Source organism: Anser brachyrhynchus (genome assembly GCF_964034855.1).
Source record: "Anser brachyrhynchus genome assembly, chromosome: 5".
NCBI classification, from domain to species: Eukaryota; Metazoa; Chordata; class Aves; order Anseriformes; family Anatidae; genus Anser; species Anser brachyrhynchus.
The window spans coordinates 53009848-53036660 of NC_137699.1; the positions used below are offsets into that span (position 1 = coordinate 53009848).

The 26813-nt window shown below is 40.4% G+C and overlaps 1 protein-coding gene across 9 annotated transcripts in view; it reads right to left on the reverse strand.

The window, feature by feature from the left end:
* Positions 1 to 19345: 19345 nt before the first annotated feature.
* Positions 19346 to 26813, reverse strand: part of BCL11B (BCL11 transcription factor B) — a 98396-nt gene continuing 90928 nt past the window's right edge. For all 9 annotated transcript variants that reach the window (XM_080593397.1, XM_080593404.1, XM_080593398.1 and 6 more), the window contains one exon: positions 19346 to 26596. In XM_080593397.1, the coding sequence (XP_080449523.1) occupies positions 24585 to 26596 (2012 nt within the window). In that variant the 3' untranslated portion in view covers positions 19346 to 24584. The remainder of the gene's footprint in view (positions 26597 to 26813) is intronic.

Genomic DNA, 26813 nt, shown 5'->3' on the forward strand with positions numbered 1-26813 from the left:
AGCAAGCTATTTTAAACTGAAAATTCATTACACTGAAAAACATGATTTACAGGATGATGTAAGAGTTCAGTACCATAACATCTTTTTTCATGATAGAGATACAAATTGATTTATAAGATACACACCCCAACAGCTGCTTGAAACAGAAGATATGACAAAACATAGGAGAAACACATGCAACATTCCAAAATGTTTTCCAGAGTTTTATAAAAACTGAAGTTCTATTTCCTCAAAATTATGTATATATACATATATAAAAGGAATAAACATCTCAGATTTTCTCCTCATTATCTTAAGCTGACATTTCCTTAACCTGTCAAATTAAATTCAAGAGTCTTTAGGACTTGACTGTTCATAACTTCAAGAGGGATTTTTATAGACAGAAAATTGTTCCCTGACTTGGAATCTGGCCAGGGCATTGCAGAGAGCAGCATCTTGAGAAAAAAAAAAAAAAACGATCTGGTCAAAACAAGAGATACACTCATGCTAAACTGTTTAATATAAAACCCTCCTCCTGGAAACTAGACGAACTGTCAGACACTACCACAGTGACCATTCCAAACAAAGCAGTAAAGCATTTCATCACAAATGTTATACCACACTCTGTAATTGCAGACAATAGACACAAGCTTGCTTGCAATGAGTTTGTGCAATTTACCAAGAAATGTGAAAGCTGGTCAAGTAGAGAAAGGAAAAAATTTCCAGCCTGTTACTGAAAACCTCAATGAGGAAAAAAAATAGAGAGAGGATCTCTCCCACACAAGGCCTTAATAGGTTGATATTTAGATGCATGCCTATAGTCCTCCTGTTATTACAGTTTTTTTAGAGCCAACAGGGCTGACAGCATAAGACAAAAGTTGAGACTTCCAAAGTTCAAAGCATACAATAGCTGACAAACTAGCAACATCACAAAACTACCATTAGGAGACCCTGTTGGGATCAAATGTAATCTCAGGAGAAATAATATGTTTGGGAGGAAGACACGTGTGTTGATCAGATAAAGCGTCAATCATGTAACAGCAGCGGCTGGGCATAATATTCACAAATATCACAGATACAAACCTATTACAAACTCAGGACATTAACTTGAAGGTGGTACTGAGGCTCAGTCAGCAGGATGTGGAAAGGAACATAGCAGACAAACAGCCAGTAAACATCAGAACAGACTTTCAAAACACCCTGCTAACAGAAGAACCAAGTACAAGCCAGTCTCTTATCATCACAAGAATAAATTGCATTGGCACCAACATCAAGATGCCTGCAAGGTAAACACAAGGCTTTGTACAATACTGGCATGAAAAAAAGTAACCCAGAAGAAAACACCTTAATTCTCTAAGCAAGTTGGGAGCTCACAGAAAATATAAAAGAAAGAACTTGGTGTTTAAACAGTGTTAAGTTAGATAACTGATGAGAATTTTTAGTATATAAGACAGTTCTGCTAATCACATACAATGTTGCTATTTTAAGTACAGCAAAAAGCACATAAGAAAAGGTGGCCTCCCAATAAGGGATATTGTGTTTTGATAGGCTGCTTATGTGATACATTTATGTCTGGTATCTTAGAGAACTCTGCTTTCAAGAAGTGCCTCATGAGAGAGGACACTATGTGTTAGGAAGGACTAAAACCTGAACCTTGCACTGCTTTTGCGCTCTCTCTTTTTGTGCTTGAACATCAAACATCAAGGACATCACTTCACTTTTAGATCACCTTTTTAGCTTACCTGATAACCCTTAACACTTCCATTCAGGAAAGTATAACTTCTGGGTGCTACCTCTTCTCCTTTCTTCCCATGAGTGCAGTAAAGATGAAGCTACTAATGTCCTTCAAATGAAATGACAACAGCTGTGTAAGAGAGGGCATTGTCTGGGGTTCTGAAGAGACATGCTACTTGTCACCTTCTGTGTTACCTGTTAGTACTGTGCTGACTTATTGCTTTTTTCTCTTTAAAGTGGATTTCACATTTTTTCTCTAGCATCTCCTTTGGCTTCTGTGAGCCTTTGTTTTGTTGTTTATTTTATTTTTATCTGCAGGAACAATGCATGCTGTTTTTCCAGTAGTGTTTTTGTACACTGTGACCCAAAATCTAACACTTCCATTTCTTATTATCTACAACAGAAAATTCTGATATTTTGAAACAACTTTTCTATTGAGACCAACCTCTACCCAGCATAGGAACAATCAAGTAGCATAATGTCTATATGCTGTGTTACTGGTAGACACGAACATGATGCCAGTGTACTAAGCCAACCACACTCCACATAGGCACAGTTAGCAAAACATCAAACCTGACATAATAACATGCTAACTGCAAGAAGGCAGACGACTATCCTACTACTTATGATGTCCCATTTTTTACAGCTCAGCAGGGTTACATCCTCCTGCATGTCAAATAAGTGTGCAGCTCACTCACCGTATCAAGGCACCCACCTTGAAAACTTCCACCACAAGAGGAAGCCGGATTCATCCTGTGCAACTACAGCCACTAAATTTCTGCAGTGAGCTAAAAGACACATTCAGATTATATCTTTCCCCCACTAAAATTCATGTTTTATTAATTTTCAACTTCCTTTTTAATTCTGTGCCTTAGAGCCCACTTTCCAGATTGAATCTTTACACCAGACAGACTGGATGTACAGTAGAACAGTATGTCTCATTTCAGCAGGAATCTGGTTGGAGACATCTCCCAGCCAGCGAGCACTCTTCTGCAGAGGAGGATGAAACACAAGGGAAAGAAACTGAGGGGCTGGGGACTCCATTCAAAGCCTACAAGCAAAAACAGCGGACAAATTCAGATATGCATGCCATGCCTGCCCGGCGGTCCATTGCCATGGCTGAGCAGAACCTCTGATTTTCACCCCAGGCAGCAAGGACAGCTTGTATTGGGATGGTAAGTAGGGTCAGGATCAGCCATCCAAGACCAGAATTTGCCCTGTCTCAATTCATATTCAGAAAGTCAAGCTAGAGAGCTGCTGTAGATGACCTGGTCTGTCCTTTTAGAACAATGTAATCATGTGAGAGTGATCAGCTGAAGTAATAGACAGGCAGCTTCTGTGCTAACAAATAACCCCATCAGGCCTTCCCACTACATATCTCCCCAAACCCTACCAACCGAGGCAGCACTCAGAGGGACAAAAAATTCCTTAACTGTTTTCCCTGAATATGTCACAAACATCTCTTGCCCTGTGAAAAAATATCTCCTGCATACCCTGAAAAATCACAAAGTCGGATTCTCAGAACCTGTAAAAAGCATCATATTCAACAACCTCTACAATACTACGGCAGCTGAAGATTGGATCCAGTATGTATAATGGTTATGGGCAGCAAATTCCAAGAAACCATCATCATTTCAGTCGTCCCTGTGAGATTTATGTCAGACTGTATTAAATGATGGCTGTTAGTTGTCTGAGGTTTAATTTTCAGGAGGATTCTCTTCAAAGTCCCACTTCCAAAAAGCAACTGAGAAATTCGTTGTCCCCGCTGAAAACATCCCCTTATTTTGGGAAGTATTGGAATTGATTATTATTAATCTTTCTGTGTGAAAATTATCTCCTACAGACAAGTAGTTGCATCAGTACCTATAATATGCACCTATAGACTCAACGTGGTAGCAGAAGTGAAGAATTTCTTCCTTTGGTCACAATATATTTTTCTCTCTGTCTATCTATAGCTTTCTCTGTAGGGAAAGTGATTTTTGCTGTCATGGCTTCATCCTCACTATGTAAGTTAAAAACATGCCCTGTCTCCACTACATGATTACAGGCAGACTTTCAACTCTGATAGTCTATGAGCTAAAGTCAAGGAACGTGCGCCAGCTGTTACAAAACAGTTTTCCTGGAAAATAGCCACCGGACCAGCAGTCAAACTAGGACATTCTACATACAAGGAAGAATAAAAAAAAAAAAAAAAAAAAAAGCACAGCAGTACAACACATGATTTTAATAAAGTCAGGAATGCCATGAAATGTCCAGAAGAAAACATGTCTATGCTAACCACTAAAATTGATGATCCATGAACATTCACTGCAAGAAGAGTACCGTGGCACTTAAACACTCACCCCAGCATCTTCACTTTCGATTGAAATCTCTTGTAGAAATTCAGGTGTCGTTCTGTCCTGTTGAAGCTTGGATACTTGCTAATCTGACTATCTGAGGCCATCACATTATGTGATGTGTCTCACATCCATCACATGTTCTTTGTTCTCTCATCATCTCCCCATGGAGGAGGAGTATGTGGCGCCAGGCCTCTTGTTTTCCTAGGGATTTTTTTTCTGGTTTTGTCTGCACATGTTGCTGCATACTGGATAAAGCAAGGTCACAAAGCATGTCTCACACTTGGAGTGGAAGATTGTGAGGCTTGTGATGGCCCTTAGTTTCTTAGGCTTTTGTTTTCATTGACAGTGAGCTTTCCTAAGGCTGTGCTTCCTGCACAGACAAGATTATCCAAGTGGAAGAGTGCTCTCTTGAGCCAGAAAAAAAAAACAAAACTAGTGTCCACCACCAGAATTCTGTTTATGTAGCTTTCTGCAAACTTCAGGGGGAAAATCTCAGGTGTCCTCCAAAGAATTCAAGTGAGGATTTGGGGTTTGAGTCCATTTCTGATCAGAAACTAATGACCCCTCATACTATGAAACATGAAAATAAGAGAAAATACAGGTACTGTAGCTTTATTTAACTGCAGAAGCAACCTCTGCAACAAATGTTCACACCGCTCAACAAGGAGAGATCTTTGGTAACTAAGCTAAGGCTCTGAACTCCCCACATAGTCAGAGGCTGGTGGTTCAAAGCTAGGAGCGAATGAACTTTAGGACTTAGCTCCCTCCAGATCACAATGTTACGTAAAAACCAGGAGAAGCAGTCAAGAAATGTGACAACAGTACGTGGCCATAATTGCTGGCATGCACCAGAAGAGGAAGGAGGATGTTTAATAAGCTTGTCCAGGATGCATTGAGAGCTGATGACAGCTAGGAGGGACAGTTTTGGGCAGGCATCAGGGAAATTGCAGATGGATTAAACATTTTGGAGGGTCTGCTGAGTTACAGGAGAACAAACAGCAGGAAGGGGAAGGGGACTGTGAGCACTCTCATTGTGGCTTGGTGCTTCTGCAGGACTGTCTACAGTGGTCTACTGTGTGTCTTGACGGTAAAGCAAAGCCATTCTGTCATGCAAAGCTGAGGGTGCAGAAGCCAAGGGGCACAGGAGGGCATTGCTACCTGTTTGGGTTGAGCTTCTTTCTTGGTTATTCTGTTGCAGATTGCCCAAAGCAACTGGTATTCCTGGTGACTGAGGTTCACAGCGTGGCACTGAAAACCTAAGTCAAAGAAGGGGAGAATGTGTGTGCAAGCGTGTGTGTGGGTATGTATGTAGATATTAGCTATACTGAATATTCAAAACAGTATTAATTTTTTTATAGGCAAGAAAGCTCACATTTAGGACAACTAAAGCAATGTCAGACCACCAAGAAAAAAAAAAAAACAGAGGATCACATGTTTAGCATATGTATATCAAGGTTTTTAATTTTATCAGAAGGGAAGTTCTTTCAAGAAATGCAAAGTATCCTGATTTGGCTTGAACACAAATATTCCTTTAGAAATGCTAATCAGTTAGGTGAAAATCTGCAGAAGAATATTTTGAATTTTTACAATACAGATCTTTTGTCCTAGATATGGGTGAAACAGAAATAATTTCATGATGAGATAACTGCTGCATTCCCCAAACAGGTCTCAGTAAAACATCAGTTCTAGCTCTCCTTAATCTATGAAAGCACCCCTCTCATATTTTTTTTTTTCATTAGTACAGGCATGAACATTTTACTATTAATTGCAAGCATCATTTCAAAGCACCATATTTATGTTGTGCTTCTAATCATGCACAGATGTGTTTGGACAGGGCAATATGGGTTAATTGTAACTTTACCAGATATATATTACAAACAAAACACTGACAATAAAACAAGAGACAGAAAATCAATATGGTGTCAGACAAATTAATTATCAATGGTATATGGAGTTAAAAATAATGGAATGAGATCATCCACTTAGTTATTTTCAATGATCTGCCTCTTTATGATCTTCTTTTGAGTTTAGAAAATTCTCCACAAGTCTGCAAAAGCAGAGCAATTACCTGTTCAATCACGCTCCTTTCCCCACCATCTCTGCAATGAAAACTCAACCAGCCTCACTTGTAGTCCTTTGCTTTAGCTCATACCACTTGCTATCTTGCTGGAATCTCCTGGTGCTCTAATGGCTTATTATCCCAAATGGGCAATGAGGACCTCCAGTTTCCAAATGCTTTCCCCTTCTCCCACTCCTCTGCCCAACACAGAAACCCACCTAACCTCTCTGCAGACCCTCACCTCCCACAAAGCCCTGCTCTTTCTCAGGGCTCCTCGCATAATGCCTCACTGCCTTCCCATTTCTCTAGCCTGGATTTTATTCCCATGTTTTCTTCTTTTGCTCCTTGCTTCTTTCCACCTAACCCATATTTCACGTCTTCCACATCACCCGGGTTTTCTGAATCTTTTCTCCAAGGTTGTTTGTGGAGCTTCCCCAACTTCATTCCACCTGCAGTTTGTCTCCTATCATTCTCCAGACAATCTCCTGCACTTTATGCCTTTAGGCCAGATTTCCAGCTTGAATGATACAATTACAGACTGTCCCTTTCCCAAGACAAAAGCGAATGTCTTTGGGCCAAATCCTGAACTGATATGCATCAACTTGGCTCCACTGGCTTCAGGGGAAGGGGCAGGCTCAAAGCAGCTGAGTCCAATACTCAGCTTTGCCCTGGGGGATGACTGCAGTACATCACACTGTTAGTTGAGAAGTTCTCATTACCCCAGTAATGGCTGCAGCTAGTTCTGCCTAAAAGCCAAAGACGGGAGCTGGTATATTGTGTTTTTTTATTTGCGGGTCATTCACAGTTCTGTTAGATGCATAATAATCACAGCAGACTTTGTTTAGTTGTTTTCAAAAACTTGGAATCGCTTGGGGGAAAAATGGGTGAAAAGCAACAAAAGGACTTAATTAAAACATATTCACTGAGGTCACCAAGTTATGACACATACATTTGGTTAAACAATTACATTTTTGTTCATTGTCACAAAAACTGGCAGTTTGGATTTACAAGGCCAGTCTCTGGCTGTTAACTCTGCTGGTCTGTCTGGAGTCTCCCCCAACATCAGCATGTGAAAGCAGTGGCCTCCCACAACTAATATTAGCGCAACATGTGACTGTAGGGTCCTCCTACCTCCTGGATTACCAACTTTTAATTGCCAGGACTCAGAGGTCAGTAACTCAGCCTTCCTGCATTGGGAGATCCTTTCATCAACAAATTACGGCCCAGATCACACCTCCAGGCACAGCCTCGGGACAGCAGTAGGAGATGACGGCCAGACCGCCCAGGAGCAGCCCTGGGAGGCTGAGCAGCTCCGAGACAGCCCCTGAGGTGCTCAGTCTTCCTCCTGCCCCGTCCTTAGGCAGAAAGCATTACTTACCAGCAGCCTATAACCCTCCCGGTGACAGCTCAGCCGGTCCCCCCAAGCCCCTGCCCACACACCTGCCTGTGGGAGAAGGAAGCAGCTGAGGAGCTCCACCCTTAGCACTGCACACCTGGGCACAGGCAGGTTCAGAACATCCTCGCTCCTCTGCACGGACACAGACATCTGCCCCAACAGGTTTCTCACCCCAGCTGCAAAATGACTGAAATATTCTGCAGATGATAGGTCTCTGAGCAAGATAAATGAATTAACAGCCAGGGCCAAACCCTCAGCTGGGGAGATTTCGAGCTGCGCTGATTTGATGCAATATGGAGATTGGCTCTATTTAAATAAAATAAAAATGAAAAAATAAAAATAAGAATCCCTGCAAACCAAAGCTGTTATCCTGCAGATTCTTCTTGCAGTAACCTTAGGACTAGAGATAATGCTATTGCTTTGGTCATCTTTCTTTTTCATTCCTTCTTTTTATACATTTTAACATGATATCTTTTAAATAAAAAAAATCAGTGCTTACATAACTTCCAGCGTGCACTTCTAACTGATGAAATCTAGCAAATCTCAGCACAATACCTGTCTGAATAATGGTGCCACAAATGAAGAAATAGAAGACACTTAGCAAAAAGTTGCCAAGAGAGGCTGAGAGAGAGATGCCAGATAAAAGCCAGGGTTGCATCTGAGGAAACAAAGCAACTGCAAAAGATAAGAAGGCAGATATAGAGATTTAAGCTCAAGAAATAAGGCCGATTATTGTAAATCAGGACAACACTATAAAGACAAAGATGAGAGAGGAAAACAGGAAGAACAATATTGAATTTATCAAGACAACACTGAACCAACAAAACAAAACTTGAAAGTACAGTAGTAGGAAGAAAGCACAAGAGAGGGAAATATCATTTTATTGCAGCACCAGGAAAAAGACAGAACTCGATAAGTGACAGGGCAAAAATCATTAAAAGGACTGGAGTATTCTACAGAGACTTGGAGTCCTGCGTTTAGAGCAACTAGCCAAGAAAAGAGTTTTTGCCTTCAAAAAGCACGTCTGAAATCACAAATGAATGAAATGCGTGGCCTGACCAAAGCATACAGTAGGTCAAGGCACTGGCAGGCAGCTGCCTTTGATAATCCATGGAGCAGCCTGTCAGACAGCAGTGTGCCCTGTCTGATGTCTGTTTGGTGTCCTGTATAAAAAGAGCTGTTGGTTCCTGTTTGCAGGATGTTGCAGAGAGATGTTTGTCTCTCTCATAAAAAAAAAACACTAGGGCATTTGGCAACAACTGATTCTCTGAGCAGAGATGCTGAGAAATGACTGGACATAGAGAAATGAATATATATATATATTAAGTAATATATTATTATTTGGACTACAGGAACAGAGATGTTTTGAATGAACAAATACAACATCACAACTACAAACATGCAAGATAGCCCCAACTCTTAGGGGCTTTTAAGGCCATTTCAGAAAAATTTAGAAAGATGCCATGAAGAGCATACACCAGCCTATAATACCATCCATACTGATTTGACTGTCAGCACCTGAATGTGACCACAGAAACACTATATGTGATTAGTGTGATCAGAGCAAAGGTCTGTATATTCTTTCTCCAAGAGCAGCCAAAAACAGGTGCATATGAAAAGTCTAAGTTCAAGACAACATGTACAGCATTTCTCCAAATAGTCTTCCAGTCTCCAACCATTTGTGGCTCAGTGACTTTCATGGTCAAAGATGGTTTCTGTGTATTCAGAAATCCTCAAAGATTTTCTCTTCCGTGAGCTTGCAAAGCCTTCCCTCTAAGGCAAGTAAACTTCTAGAACCATGTGGCAAGTTGTTCTGCAGCTAACCTGCACACTGGGTGAAGAATCATTTCTGACCTTCCCCAAATAGTATAATTTCATCCATCCTTACCCACCCACACAAGTTTACAGGACTCAGATTATCCCCTTCCTCACCTGAAGACATCTAGTTTTCTTAATTGTCCTCTTTCCACATCTTGGATCTTCCCTGTGGACCTTCTTTGAAGAAGAACCACACTGAACCACTTCAAAAAGCAAGTACCAACAGTGGTCTTGGTAGCTGATCTGTGGTTTAATGGAAGGCAGTTTTGTATCAAGATTGATGTTTACTTTCTAGACAGATGGCAGAAGAGTGGAAAACATTGTTTTTATAAGAAAAGAAAAAAAAAAAGGCTGGGGAGAGTGAGAGTACATGGAAAATAATTTATTTGGTCCTGATGCATGTACAGACATCTATTGCAGGCCTAACAGAGCATTTCTTTAACACAAGTGGCTTATGCAATCAGAAGGGGAAAAGAGCCCTCCTCAACCTTTTTGAAGCCACGTGGCTCTGCAGTAGCCCAACAGAACAGGCAGAAGTTGCCAGATCTCAGGCCAACCCTTATTCGTTACCTCCTTACTAAACCGCTCCAGGCTGCCACAGCATCCACGAGCCAAAGCCCCTTAAGGATTGCATCAAGATATGTGTTCCTCCTGATGAGCAGGAGGGCATCTCTGTGCTACCTGGGCAGCTTCACTCTGCCCCTTTCTCTAACTTTAACTTATTCTAAGGAGGTGATTTTGCACTGCCCGTCTCTTAATCTCCATTAAATCATCCTTAACCCTATAGTGCCCCTTAATCTTAATGAGATCAACCACTGAGTAAAGCACTAATCAGTGCACGAGTGACTCTACCCTCTATTTTTTCCTCTAAGAATCCAAGTGCAGGAAAATACCTCAGAGTTGATACCTGTTACCTCCCCCTCCCAGGTATTTAAGAGACCAGTCTATGCACTTACAATATTCACTTGTCCTAGCCTAAGCAATCAAGTGCTATCCAGGGGAGCACAGCAACTCTGGCAGAGCAATAATGGACAAGCACTTACAGAGAAAAACAAGAGAAAAACAAGACAAAATGCTCTTGAACCCTTAAAGCCTCTTTCAGCATCATCTACAACCCTCTCCCACAAACACCATGGTAATTGCTTGCACTGTGGATTTGGGCTCCCATTAAGCAATCTGCAGAGGGCAAACACTTGGGCCAGATCTTGGAACTTTTGCTGATTTTTAGCAGCTAGATCTGGCCTGGGATCTGCTGTTTACCCGAGACAAAGGCGAGAAAGAGTATGTCTTATACTTCCCGTTAGCATCTGAGCAAACATTGTGTTTAATATTAGAAGCCAGTATGCATGTGGTTGCTTAGGAATGAGAAACATTCCTCCGATATGCCCTCCAATACGCACCGGGTTGCTGTGGGATGTTTTTGTGCATTCTACTTGAGCAGTTACCAGGGTCTAGAGTCCACGGGAACATGACATTGTAATCTTGGTCATGTTTTATTTATGGGGAGTAGTGCGGCAGATAGGGTGTGTTAACAAACAAAGATGATTGCTTCAGGGGCACTCTCTCGTCCTGAGGTAATTAAGACAAAGTAGTTTCACTGGTTGGGGGATTCGTGCTGCAGACAACCTTTTCCTTGCAAAACTGATCTGCAGCAACTAGGCCAAAAAGGCTAAATCAGAAGCAACATGGGTAGTGCTTTATCTTTGGTTAAAGGTGGATCATTAAATGGCACTGGCATAAATTATACTTCTTAAAAACCCATGCAACATTGAATCCTATTGCAAAGAAAATGTCAGGTTTAGAGATGTGCAGATTTTCAGCAGGAGAAATATCAGAAGAATTGCTGCTGCAGCCCAGTGTCTCTATCATGGCCTGAAAACAACGGCTGCCACCAAAGCTGCCCTAACCACAAACCCTGAGAGATGCTGGCCTGACAAAACATGTAAACTCGGAGTCAAGCTCAGCTGTCAGAGAATCTCAGCATCACGAGGGAAATCTATTCCACCATCAAAGGTCACAACTCAGAGACTTATGGATGCTCGCATTTGTTGGTTATTTGCAAGCTGTGCGGCTGAGATCACAGCCCTGAAGTACTTGCTTCAGAGGAAATTACAGAAATACACACAAGGTACAGCCCAGGTTTCACAAGAAAATCCACTAAGACCCTCCTCCTTCTCCATCACCTCTTCTCCCTTTGTTTGTCTCCATCTCCATTCCTTCCACTGCAGCAAACCCAGCAGGAAGCCTTCCCCCAGCTCCTCCTTGACCTCCTTGACAGGTCAGGCTGTCCCAGGGATAGGCAGGTGCCTTGCCTGACTCTGGTCAGGTTGATCCCCTGATGTCCAACACGGTCACACTGTGCTCTCATGAAGGCAGAGGATAGTCTTGCCCCTTGCAGATTTTAGCTCACCAATGGAAACCAAGGCAGCTTTTTCACCAGTTCAGACAGGCTCTAGCTAAAGATTGTATGTAAAAGCATCTCTTTTTTGAAATATTAAAATGTCACTTGCCATAACAGCTCCTTCACTGAAGGATGGATGTTCCTTTAGGATTGAGGAACAATCAGAAATCACAGGAATTGGACTCAGGAGATCTGTACAAAAATTCTGGTGACTCCATAGACATTTCTTTTTATGATCTTGAACAAATCACTTAACCTATTTGTGCTTCATATACCTATTCGTAAAGCTAGTGTAATAACACCTTTTCTCCTACTGTTTATATGTGCTGCCCAAAGATGTTAAGTCTCTCACAAAGTCACACGTAGCAAGCTCCAGTGTTGCTTTTCTAAGACTGTTACAGGCATATGAGGTATTTCAGAAGCATCACCAATGAAGTATTTTATTTTCAGGTTTCCCCATCTTTCACTAATAGGCTACATTTGCTGTGTAGGGTGCGTACAGCAGTGCTGCTGTCTTCTGTCACCATTAACCCAGAAGAGTGGTCTTCTGAAATGAGAGACAATTTGAAAGGAAAGAATAAATACATTTAATGAAACGTGACAGGTACCTTTCACACCTTTCCAGGGAAAGACATTAATTGCCCCCTTTGCTTTTAACTGTCCTACGTTGATATTTTAAAATAGATCAATATAGTATAAAACCAGTATCTTGATTGCTTGAACTGTATGTTTAATTAGACTAATTTGCATTTTTCTCTGAGTTAAATTAAGGGCTAAATTCAGGTTTGGTGGAAGAAGGAAGAACTCTTTCAAAGGTTATGTTGCACTAGCTTGCATCAGCTCTGAATCTGATCCACAGGCCACTACTTATGTTTGATAAACCCTGGGTTCTCCACTTCATGTGAAGGCAAGTGTTACCACTGAACTTCCTTCAATGTTTAGTAAACATTTTTAAAAATCTTTGCTCTTTTAAGAAGCCAGTCAAGGAAACCATGACCACTGGCTTGTGAGGAAAGGAAAGGATTGCAAAGGAAAGGACTTGAGTTGTATAAGGTGAACATCCCTGTGAAGGTACATTGGATATATTTCATCTTCATGAAGGGCTACAAAACTATGGAGGGGGAGAATATGTTTACAACATGTTTTTGCCTACTTGACAACAGTTATTTTCCTCCTTCGCTTTGACTCATTCTTCTGTTGCTTTGTTATGTTTGGTGCTTTTTTCTTTCATGGATAAAGAATCCAAATGCTTTCAATATTTCCTCATCAAACTTAAGCTTTAGACTTCTGATCATTTCCTTTGTTCTCTTCAGGACTTCTCATTGAACTTAAGTGTTCCCATCACCTTTCACTGGTGGGTGAAGCACACGGTGCCATTGTGCAGACAGTCTTACTCAAAGGTAAAGAGGTACCTTCTTTTCTCCCTGTCTGAAATTCATACTCATAACAGACATCACCAGCTTCTCTCTGTCTGAGGTCTTTGGCAAGTCAAGGGATTTGGAAGATAACCTGAACAGAAAATCAAAAGCTCATAGGAAGTCTAGCAAATAACTGGTAGACACAGAAACAAGCCACACAACACTTTACTTGCAGGTATGTGGGTTCTTCATGTCCTTTGTGCTCAGAGGATCTGAATTCACTTTTGGTTAAGCTCCACAAGCATCTGTTGTGTGGGAGAACTGCAGAAACAGAACACTAATCCTCTGGGCCAGGAGTGTTTCACATGAACCAAGAAACTCCCCTCGATGCACAATTGCATGTACAAATTAGTTTACACAGCATTTTAGGGAGGACGCAAAGTCCAGTCTTGCACATCTGAATACACAGGTAACAAAAGCAACTGCCTCTGATTGCAGAAAATCACGTGAACTCTGTGGCCAGAGATTCTGTCCATCAAGACAAGTACATACTTCTGGGAAAAATTGTTTGAGAGATTACATCAGACGGAAATGACAAAAAAGCTACTTAATTCTTCTGGCTGATCATTCACATACATCACAGCAGTTCCTACTGACATGCACAGTGTACTTAATTCACCAAGAGCTAACTGCTTCCCACTACTCTTTTTGAGGATTAACTTACTGGGGAAGTCACACTCAGCATCACAATCAAGGCAATTTGTTTTAAAACACTTCTTTAAAAAATCTGAAGAACATCTTACTTAGTCTTTCTTTAAAAAAAAAATGTATCAGATATTAAAGCCATTTACCAGTCTGGGGTGGATAGCATAAAATGATTTTCAAGTGATTAGTTTAGACCATCAGCCATTGGAAGTAAGCCCAACTGCCCTGGTGCAATAGAGCAATGCTGATTTACATATGTCAGTGTCGCGTCATTGTTTGCTCCCCCACAAAGTAGAATTTAAAAATGCATTTCACTAACTTGCTAGAAAAAATAATAATAAATAAATAAATACATAATCCTTCTTACTTCTGAATCCATCTTCATTGATCCATCTCCAACTCCACTGGTCATTATCCCTTATCCCTGTATACATCTGCAGTGGAGCCTCGTATTTTCACAGATGGATGAGATATTTTATAGCCAAGGTCAAACATCCATTGCAGAACAAGCTGTGCCATCAGCAATTGTACTGCTGAGGTTATCCCTCATCAGGCCATCTTGGTCTGTCAGCAAGGAACTAGTTAAACTACCTGACTTTGCACTAGAGTGGATGAAGACCATGCATTCAAACTATCCTGCAACTCTTTCATGGAGATCATAAACTATGACAGAGGAGTAAACTGCAAGTACTTTACATATCAGATTTCAAAACTGACACATACTTAGAAACATTTTCAAGTGACCACTTTTCAGACGGTGACCACTTTTTCAGACAGGCTTTTGACTCAGAATATGTTTTCCTCAACAGGAAAGTTTGTGTGGTTAGTAGCTGGCAGTTTGGGTGTTTTAAATGGCTATGATTTCATATTGTTACTTCAAGAGTCATTGCAATGAGCCAAATTATAGAACTAAACTGGAACCTTTACAGGTGGAGAGATTTCCACCAGGGTGTCATTCTGAGAGTTTCTCTCTAGGACTACTGGGACACTTACGAGATGTATTGATGTAGAAATGACTCTGAAGTCTTTCATACCTAGTGAAATCATCATTGTCCTGGCCAAGTTTTTATCCCCAGTTCTTGCTACCTGGTGGGTACTACCAAGTGTAGTCAGAAGTTATGTTTCTCTTCAGTAAATGTGGGTCTAAGTCTCAAACTGAGGCAGGATGAGTTTGGAATTCCAGTTTCTCTATATTCAAAAATGTTCAGACATTGAAAATAATAATTTAACCCATTGGAATATAAGCATAATAATGTCTATGACAGGAGATTTTTTCTAAAATAAATTTGGTCCATCAGTCTTATTTTCAAAAATCATTTGGAAATGCAAAGCTTGTTAAAAATCAGTGGTCCTTAGAACCCAAGTTACCTCTAAAAGGAGATTTAAATTCACATTTCACTTAGCTGTTTTGAAATGTCTACCAGGTTTGATTCATCAATGATCCTCCAACACATTCCTTTCATCTGAACATTATTACCATGTGAAACATGATTTTCTCCCTTGTTTATATCTCTTAACATCTCCTTCCCTCTCCTCTTCTAATTCTGTAATTGTATAATTTTGTTCTGTCAGTCACTGGGGGTATTTTGCAGGAATGGTGCTTTTCTCAGTGAAGCTGCATTATATTACATCATTGCTAAGAATTCAAAGTATGCTGTGGTAAGTGTCTGGTGTCTGATTAGATTGCTGCAGCCACATCCTGAATAGAAGCTACTATTGCTATCAATGACAATTTTCTCTGTTTTTGATGGTGGTTCACATAGGGAATATATCATAGAAAGACTTTCCTGCTTTGGCCTTCTTTACTCCAAAAATTCTTCCCACTCCCACATCAAGGAGAGTTTGTTCTAAGTTTTTCCATGTCTACCTAACTTTTGTGATTTATCTTAGTTTCTCTTGTCTCTCCACGTTTCACAGCAGTGGGAAGATCCATGCCTCATGACAAATGAAGCCCCGCATGCCCCCAACACACAAGTAGTTTTATCCATCTTTTCGTATAAATTAATAAGCGTAGTGAGGAAAAGCATTATAAATGTGCCTTGTAGTGGTAATTTGGTATTGGGGAAACTTCAGATTAGTGTGGCTGAACTTTGCTTTCTGCTCTATTGGTTTCTAGTCAAAAAAAAAAAAGAAATCTTAGCAATTTTAATACAATCTACTAGAATGTTATATGGGTATTTGTCACATGTGCAATGGCTACTCCAATTGTGACTTTTGAAGAGGATGCATGGGATCCTCATTTATCAATGCAGTATCCATTTTACATCAACTTTGATAAAGAAACAAGCAGTCTTGAGGATATAGTGCTGTGGATGTAAATTGCCTTAGTTATACTCCTCTCAGCTAATTAGGAGCAATTCAAGTGAAATCAATATTGTACTGTAGCTTTCTACAGATTCACTTGAAATTTGAATCTAAAGTTATGTACTCAGAATTATACACATAGTTTCTGCATGTACACACATAACTTGTTAGTCACTGGACATACATTCTTTATGCTTACAAGCCTTTTTAAGCGCAACATGTAGTTTTCTTTATTATTGCAATTCCTTGCTGGCTTGTGGATGAATATAGAAATCCTTAAAACATGATTGTTTTCCTTCACATTTTCATTAGGTTTGATGTACTTTGATGACACCTATGGCTTCCACCATAATCAGCATTGGCACTTGCCAACTCTACATGAAAATATGCATGTAGTCTTCACTTGCAAAAGAGGTATTTCACAGGTGTCCTGACAGATTAAGAAATAAATAAAAATGTACAAATAAAAGCAAACCAATGTCTAACTTCTGTGCAGGAAAAAAAAAAAAAAAAGAAAGAAAATAAAAGCAATCTGTAAAACAGTACATTGTCTGTATAATGCAATGGGCTCCTGATTAGTATAGGAAGTATAAGAATTAGAACCATATTTTTTGGAACTAGCTTCACCCTCAAACTACAGTCCTGAGGCATGTGTCCGCTTTCAATAAATGTAATACCATATTGTTAAATTCCATGATTAAACCCATGGGGAAACAGACAGTGACAAAACTGGATGAAGAATCTTTTTTTACATTCCAGTGTTTTTTTCAATGGGTAAATACAGAATTATATCTGATTCTGTTCTGCATAAAACTGTGCTTAGGAAATGTTCTGAAAGGACTCATCTTGCATCAGTATTGGATAGGCAAAAGGAGTGAACAGGTCTTTCCCACCTCCAACATGTGTGATCCCTTACTGGAGAGAGCGGTCTGTCATCTGTCAGACAGTGAAATACATGTTGTCATTGAGTAACTAAAGGTCAGTGTTTAGCTGAGCTAGGAGAATAATTCAGAGCAAATCAACTATTAGGCAAATGTTGCCTCTTTTTTGCTTACAAGTTGTCTGCAAATAGATCACAATTTTCTCAAATATATCCATTATTCAGAATTATTTCCTGAATGATTTTGGTGTATAATTATTGGTCTGTTCACAAGCCTTTCATTTTGAGTACTCAGTTTTCAAGCTGTTCTAATTGGACAGATGGATCACATGGTGTGTTTCTGTCCTTTGACAGGGTTACTCTTTGACTTCACTTTGAGGTAGCATCTTCTCGATTATAGAGTTAGAGTTTAATGGTCACTGCTATTCTCCTATATGTTCTTATCATCTATGTAAAGGTCTTGTATGTAAATCAACTCACCCAGATTCAGTCCAAGGCATACTTATGTAAATCGGGAGTAAATCTATTGAATCCAAAGAAGTAATATGGTGCAGAACTGGTGTGAGGAATAAGGTCCTTGAGAAATCAAATCACCTTCATAACACATATCTTCATTATAATGATTTTAATGTTGACTTAAAGTACCTCCCATCTCATATCAAAGTTTGAACTCCATTAATTTGATTTGGATTTCACAAAGATTTTTCTAAACATTGTTCCTTTACTGAATATAATAGAGTTCTTCTTGGGTTACACAAACGTGTGAAACAGGAGCATCTAACCCGAGGATGCTGCAAAAAGACTCATTTGTTTGCAGCCTTGTTTATGTCATTTCTCACATTTCCTCTGTCAAAAGGGCCTGATCCTGCTTTTTCCCTCATGCTCAATATGTATGAGTAATAAGCACTCTGACAGACAAGCTCTAGCAGATCCAACAGTGATGATTTAAGGCATTACCACTGCCAAGCCGCCCATGCTTCTCCTTTCTGGGCAGATACCACCTGCCCTAGCAGACGCAGTGGATGGAAGAAAAGTTCCCTTGTTCCCAAAAACCCGCCCGCCCATGGCCAGAATGTACAGCAAGAGCCACTGGATCTTAAAACACCACGGCCACATCTGCAAATCTTGCAACACCTTCGGAGATAATGAAATGACATAGCCCATGTAAAGCTCCCTTAAAGTCATGTTTACGGCACGTCAAAAACACCCCTTTCAAATGCAAACTGTACACAATTTAGAAGTAGCATGCAACAGCCTCTATAGATCGCTGCAGAGTGCATTCAAAACAAACGTGGCATTTGGGAAACTACAGCGTGAACTATAGTCCAACGTAATTGCCAGAGTTGGGTTCTGATTTCATTTTCACTGGTTTTTCATGAGTGTAACTTTTCAAAGACTGTAACTTTTATATCATTCTGAAACCTTGATCCAGCAAAGCACTTACACGCATACCTAAATTTAGATTGTAGATTCAGGGAGCCCGAGATCAGGAAGGGACCATCTGTAGGAGCTCTTCTGTAGCACAAAACACTGAGCTTCCCCTCCTGACTTCTGAGTTGAGCCAAATACTTTAAAGTCCAGGAGCAGTTCCTTTGAAATGAATTTCAATTACCCACCTGCTTTGAATCACAAGCCTGTTACATGGTTTGTTGGACCAAGGCCTCCAGGAAATCAGAATCTGGTCTCCGGCACTCCACATCTTTCCTGAGCTTTCCAATAATTGTTTGAATACAATTCTCTCATTTAAGATTTCCATGCATTTGCCGCTAACAGGTTGGCTTGATAAAGAGTATCAGGACAGTGAACTGCCTGTAGCTGTCAGCTCTTATCCTCAAACTGCAAATCGTGCACAATTCTGCCTGTAAATGTGCATGCCTTTGTCCCTAGCTGAGGAGGAGGAGCAGATGTGAAACTGAAGTTGTATTGCAGTGCTTCTCACATAATGGCACACAGTCTGTGGCCCAAATTCAGCTCCTGGTTATATCAGTGATTGTTGTCCCCATTTACGTTGGCATCAAAGAAGCAAAACACATTAACCAACTTAGGTGCATATGACTGCTAGCATAAGAAATTTGACTGTTTAAAGGATTATTCTACAATTTTCTCTCAAGATGCCTATGTGGCTGAGGGGTGTGCAGAGGGGGGAGGTCTTTAGCTCCAAGAAACATAAGCAGCATTTAAGTGTATTTTTAACGTCACATTTACGTGTCCTCCCCAAACAAGACTTCTCTACTGATGGACCCCCACAAGAATTGACAGAAAACACCGCACAGGATCTTTCACCCATACTGAAGTTCCAACTCCTCACTTCCTTCTGCTGCTTTTTTTCCCTTCCCACCCCTCAATTTCAAATAAAAACAGGAAAGACAAGATTTGGAGATCAAGTCAAATGTCCAATTTATTTTTATAACTTGAAACTGGAACAAACGTTGTTTTGAACGAGCGTACAAATGAAATGGTAGACACATGCTGAACTCAACATTGTGACAATAAGGGAAAAAAAAAGAGGCCAAAAATCTTGTACAGAGAATAAAAGGAACAATAAATATTTCACTAAGCCATATTGAAATGACCTCCAGCCATCTCAACATTTTATCCATAATAAAAAAAAAAAAAAGTGCTCTCGTTTTTTAAACAGAGCACAAATACCAAGCAATAATAAATAGTTCCAAACTTGTAGTAAAAGACAAAACCTCCAAGTAAACAACAAAAGCTCATACAATAAGTAATAGAAAAAGGTAATAAAAATATTTTGCCTTGCCGGTACAAATGCAAACAACTTAAATCAACGTTACTTTGCTTTGCAGTTCTAAAATACAAAGAGCACCATAAAAATGAGTTTGCCTGTGATAAACAAAACCTTGGACTGTCTTTTACATAGGACTGGGATGAAATGCTGATTTTTTGAACCTTTCCTTAAAAATAAGTATTTTTCTTCCTCAAACCAGGTTCTTGGGCCTGTCCTGTTGCCAAGGAAGTCATCTGGAGTTTTGATCCAGACTTCAAAGGCAGCAGGATTAGACACAATGCAAGTAATAAATTCAACCTTGAAATAATAATAATTAAAAAATAAAAATAAAATTGTGAAGAGAACTATGGCAGCATTCTAGCTATTTTACATCTATGCTATATTGTGCTTATGGCCTAGTAAACTACAGTTCTCCTAAGCAAGAAGAAAAGGAGGGCCATTTCATTACCACTATATCACTACAGTCTGCAGAAACACAACCTTTGTGCTTTTGGGGTGACTTATTGTTAGTTTCAGTAGTCTAAGTCACAAGACTAGACAACTGCTGGTGTTAGCTATCCTGGATTAACAAAAAAAAAAAAAATAAAAAAGAAGTAGGGAGACCGGAGCTCCTAAGCAGCTTACTCTAAAATGAAAGGTGAATTAATTCTTAAAGGAAAGAATCATGGACTGAAAACATTGATAAGCGGACCGTTAACTTCCGATCTTCATTACACTGATGTACGTCCAGGGCATTCTGCTGAATTCTGTGATATGACTCTGGTTCTATACAAATATCAGAGTTCTGAATTTTCACCAAAAAGTGAAAATATGCCTTTAAGGGATCAGATTCCTGCCTCAGCTGAGCTGGAGTAATCCAGCACTAAGAGTGATGAATAATTCCTGATTGTTATCAGTTTAATTGAGATCCAAAATTTGTCCAGAAGTCTTAAGGGTAGGTTGCTGGAGCCAGGAAGACATATCTGTTAGGTAGCTGGACCAAATTCTCCCTGCTGTCACACCCATGCCTCTCCAATTGCTCCAGCCGTTCTGCACTGATGAAAGCTGCAGAAGAATTTGGCATGGAAATTCTTTTTGTTTGTTTTAGTTTTACCGTCATTTCCTGCAAGGGCGGTGAGCACTTTCTCCTTCTCCCCTTCACTAGAGCATCAGTGCCTCTTCTGCCACCTGTCTTCCCCTCGACCCAAAAGGGAGAGAGCATGAGAGAGAGAGAGAAAGAACAGCAAAGAAGAGAGACATCAAAAGGCACAGAATTTCATCCCAGTCCCTCAAACATTCAGAAATTTATGGAATGTACAACTCGGAGTGAACAGCAGCAAAGCAGCTAATAACATGGACTGGCAAGACCTGTACATGGAGTAGGTCCTGTTCTGACAGGGAAGAGGAGGACTGTGCCTGGACCAATTTTACTTCAACCTGGTCACAACTGTACCGACAGCGGATCATTTTACCTGTGTCAAAGTGGACGCGCCAGCTCTCATTTTTTGCTATAAAATGCCTTTCTTCCAGAGGGCAGTGGCAGGGAGCAGTGAGTGGGGTGGCCGGGAGAGGGAAGATGTGTTGGACATCTTCTTTTTGGGGGAGGGAGGGATCTCCTCTCTCTCTCTTGAACCTGCAGGGAAGCTGTGGGATGTCGCCTCAGACACCTTTATGGAAACTGGATTTCATTTCTCACGAATAGGCAATAACCATCCAGCCTGGTTCAACCATACCTGGTAAAACCTTGATGCAAGGGGTCCAGGCAACTTTGAAGTTATTTAGAGCCCTGTGGGAACAGCACTTTTTTGTAGGCCATTTCTGACAAAAAAAAAATAAAAATTATATATACAACTAAAATTATTTCTGAACAACAACAACAAAAAAATTAAAAATAAAAAAGCACTTAATTATTTTGTTTTGTTTCTTTTACTCAAAGGTCGTCTAACAACCCCCTTTTTTCCTGTACAATAAGGACTTCACATACAAATTTTTTTTTATTTTTGTAATATTTTATCCTGCCAAATTAAAAAAATATATTATGGCAGCCTGTTTGTTTGTTTTTATTTTTATTTCCAAATTCACTAACAAAAAGGTACATTAAATCCCTTTAAAAGGACAAGCGTACAGTTAAAAAATTACAAGCTTCAGTAAAAATACAGCAAGTGCCTACATCATATGAATCAACCAATATCAATATCCATTCCAGAAGGGGAAGGGAAGGAGGAATGGGGGAGAAAAAAAGAGAAAAATAGGTACAGGTCAGAAACGTGATTTTTTTTTTCTGCAAAGCAATAACAATATTAAGCACTTTTTTCTACATACTTTTTCTACATGGTGTAGCAATCACCTTTTAATCCCCAAATACAAGATTCTATACATTTTTGAAATAAAAATTCAACACCCAAGGCAGAAAAAAATTTACTAAAACTCAAGACTTTACAGTTACAGTGACAAGAACAAATTTATAGACCCACCATTTAAATTTTACTGCAACATTTTCAAGGAAAAAAGAAAAGGTTTTTTTTTTTTTTTCTTTCTGGTTTTGTAAAATGCCCAGGCATTCTCCATTATTACAAATACTGGTCCACTTTTACAGTAATCAAGAAATTTTAATATATATAATATATACTAAAACCCCGTCACCAAAAGAAAACAATATACACATGGCCATTATGGCATTTTTTAATAACCTATTAAGCAAACTTTGAAAAAAAAAAAAAGATTGCTCAAACACACATACACACAATTTCTTTTTTACCCTTGTATGTATTCAATACTGTAAACGTATTTTAAGACAGAGTGCACTAAATTTAACTTTTAAAAAAAATTAGCCGTTGTTCCTGAATTGTTTTTTCTCATTCAATGATAACAACTTGTAATTTGTGTCATTTGAGTTTTAATTCAGCAGTAAATCATTTCCATTCCATTTCCTAAGCAGCGTTGTCCTGAAAAAAAAAAAAAGGCTGAGAATAATTCAGCTAATGGATGTCCGAAGTTGTGCTGGGTATACATCTTCATTTGATTGGGTCTTATGGCATTTTCATGTCCACTATCTTCAACCAGTAATTTTTTTTTTTTAAGTAAATGTGGCTCTTTTTTTCTAAAGAATGTACTTTTCTTGTTTTACTTTTTTTTAAAAGTCTTTTCATTTCACAAAAACATTTTGCATTTGTCTCAAGAGACTCAAATAGGAAGATCAGTTTTCAAGGCACTCACGTCAAATTGAATGGCAGTAGAAAAACTGTCCAATAAATTATTTTTATTTATTTTTCTTTATAGTGCCAGTATTGTGAATGCCATGCTTAGCAACACTGACACTTAATCTCAGCTGTTCCCTTACAGTTTAACCCACCTTTGGGCCAAGTAGAAGAATATGATGTAATTTCTTGTTGAGAAGCCATTTTTCTCTTAACCACAAAGAAAAGCTTTAAAGTGCGGGTCAACATAATTAAAATCTCTAACCATAATTGTCCACTGTTTGTTAATATTAGTCATAATGGGCTTTGAAAAATTTAAAATTTGAAAGTAGAGCAGGTGCATTTTTCTTTTCTTTACTTTTTTTTTCTGTCATAATGCTTTTCTCATAATACAACTAACTTCTGTTCCTAATTAAGTCAATGGGAAAACTCTTAACGACTTCAGTGGGAGCAGAATCTTGCCAAGATAGGTAGATCAACTGTAATTTATTTTTTCCTTTCCTTATAATAATGCCATTGTACATCATAGAAGATAGTTCTGATATTTCCATTCACAAAACAAATGACTATGAGTTGAGACTTTTCACTGAGAAATTGCCACTTGCCCATCCTCTAGTAATTATTTCAACTACAGCAAATCTGGTCTAAAGGAGAGGCACATACAGACGTCCTGGACTCAGAAATATGTTTGTGCAGTTTAAAATGAAAAAAGATGGCATTTGGCTCCTCTGAGGTTTGAAAAGAATATTACAATACTTGAGATGTACTTTTACTGTCTCTGGGAAAAGTGGCAGGAGGGGAAGAAGGAGGGAAAAAAAAAACCAAAAGTGACAAAATGGCACCGTTCTGTTGCCATAGCTTTAACAACAAGAAGAAACTATCTTGTAATAATGCACAATTAAGAATGTTACTCTTTTTTGAATGTAGCTGCCGTCTGCACCTATGTCTTTTTAGCTGGCATGACTTTAATGATGAAATCCATCTATAAAAGGCCTCTATCGTTAGTGACATTGTCAGTGCTACATAATCCACCCAATTCCAAAAGAAAGTGCTAATTTTAAAGATTGTTATCCGCTGTACAATTTTGTTTTCACTAATCTTCAAGGTTATTTAAAAGAGGAAAGGAAAAAAAAGGAGGTGGGGGGAGGATTTGGAAAGAAAGAAAGATCTCTGTTAAAATGCTGGCTTCTTCACAAGAAATTACACATGCTTAGCTTAAATTTCAACAAAGCAGCGGCCCAAAAATTATAATTTAAAAAGATATGTTTCACCCCTACAATGCAAGTAATCTCAGGCTACGACTGGGTAAAATTAAAAAGGGATACCCAACAAAATTTTAAAAGAAATTTAAACAGAAAGAATAAAAAAAAGTACCTGCACATGCCAAAAAATTACAAAAACCCAATAAATACAGAAATTATTGCACAGTTAAAAGGCTCCACAATTTTTACTGCCTTAATCAACCCTCGGGTTTAATAGAACTTTGTAGACACAGGTTATATTTAAGTGCCAAAGTCTGGCACCTACCATAGTTATGCTAAGTTATGTTTACGGAGGCAAGTTAGGTCATCTTTTCTCAGTTGGCAATAGTTAAACTGTACAAATAAAATGTTACCTAGACCCCTGAAATTTAACCTAGCGGGGGGGAGGGAGGGGAAGGGACAGGGCGGGGGGGGTGGGGGGGGCTTAGCTTCTTTCTGCCTGCTCAATTTTGACGTCATTTGTCAGCAAATGTTCTCCATGCCACTTTTTCATGTGTTTCTCCAGGGTGCTGTAAACACTGAAGGGCATCTGGCAAATGTCGCAGCGGTAGACCTCCTTCCCTATCTGGCCATGCGTTTTCATGTGACGCGTCAGCTTACTGCTCTGGGCACATGCATAGTTGCAGAGCTCGCATTTGTAAGGCCGCTCTCCAGTGTGGCTCCGACGGTGCACCGTCAAATTGCTGCAGTTCTTAAAGACCTTGCCACAGTACTCACATGTATCGCTCCTGCGCCCTTCCTTCGAGCTGGGTCGCCCGGGGCCCGGACCACTGATGTGGGGGGTGCTGCCTCCGCTGGCTGTGCCGCTGCGCCCTGAGAGCCCCCCGTCCAGCATGTCCCCCGGCGGGGTGGAGAAACGCAGGCTCCCGTTCTCCGATGAGTGCTCGGAAGAGGTGGCGAAGGGGGATTGTCGGGAGTCTGTGAATCCTAGAAACGGATCCTTCATGAAGTGCCTAGATGCTGCGTACCCTACCAGCCACTGGGAGTAAACGTTTTCGGAAGGTATTATTGTTGCTGGTGGCAAGTCCAAATCTTTCTCAACCTTTATTCTTTTAGACGAGTTGTTTAAACTGGGGCTCGTGATAGGTGTCGGCTTGCGAGGGAACAAGTTTGGGAAGGGCTCGCCTGGGCCAAAGTTTCTTCCATTGACCGTCCCTTCCTCGGTGCGGTCCAGCTCTCCTACCACCGAGTCTTCATCACCTGTGTCTCTCGGACAGAGGTCTCGAGGACACAAGTCTCGCTGGTCAGAAGACCTTTTCATGAAGCTACTCCTCTTCTGTTTCTCAGCTAGCATGTCGTTGTATTGCTGGATGGCACCGAGACTTACATTCTCTATAACTTTTCCTAGGACGAGGGACTTCTCGTCCGGCAGCGATTTGGAGCCATTTTCTCGGTTACGACTCAGCTCTGAGTCCATACTGAAGCTTGACTCTGGCCTGCTTTCATTTTCCAGCTCCTCTTCCTCCTCCTCCTCCTCTTCCTCTTCTTCATTGTCATGGCCCAGGGAAGGATCACTCTCGTTCCTGAAATCTGTCTCACCGGGTTTCAGTCCCTCTCCAGTGAGTTCACTTGTGCCTGGCTCGGGGGAACTCGTGGTGGACAGTCCATCGTCTGACCTGCCTGTCATGGAGCCAGCTTTATGCATATGCGTTTTCATATGACGCTTTAGCTTACTGGCCTGGGAGCAAGCGTGGTCACAGAGCTGACATTTGTAGGGCTTTTCTCCTGTGTGACTTCGCCGATGGACAATAAGGTTACTCTGGAACTTGAATGTTTTCCCACAGAATTCACAGGACTTGCTCTTGGCCTGAGGCTGGGGAGGCGTAGTGCTGCTGGGGGGCATGGGGGGCAGTGGCGGGGTGCTCAAAAAAGGTGATTTAGGACTCGGCTGGAAAGGATTCAAGAGGCGATGCATAGGGTTGGTGCGACTGGGCGAGACTGGCGGAGGGGTGGAACTGTTTCCTGCCAGCTCTCGAAGCCTTCTGGAGAAATCCATCGCTGGGGACTCAATTGCCATGGGGTTTAAACGCATAACTCTGTCAAAGGCACTGGGATGCTGGGCAACTAACCCCATTTCTTCGGCACTAAGGCGATGTGGATCCAGATGATGACGAGGTGGTGGGCTGAACAGTGGAGGCGTATTTGGGAGCCGACCCTCACCAAAGCCTGGGTGTTCACGCAAGATGGGTCCTGTCATCCGTAGAAGATTGAAAGGGTTGTTGTCTCCAAGGAAATTCATCAGCGGGGACTGTGCAACAGTCTCTGGTCCCAGAGGAGGAGGGATGGTGATGCGTGGAGTAAGGGAACTGTTTGAAGGGCTTGTTTCCAGGTAGATGCGGAATCCATGTGTGTTCTGGGCATGCTGTAGCAAGAACCAAGCGCTATTAAAAGGCTGCTTGCATGTTGTGCAAATATAGCTTGAAGGCTCATCTTTACCTATAAAAGAAAAACAGAAAGAACACTCAAAAAATAATACAGTGGAGAACATTTAAATACAGTTGGCATGCACTTTATTTTGCTAACACATTTCCTCCTTGGCATTTCTGAAAGAAGGACTTAATTGCAATGTATTGACTGATATAAATTGTTGAACAGCACATTTACTCACCACACTTATTCACTTAACATGTATGACAAATATCACACATACGCA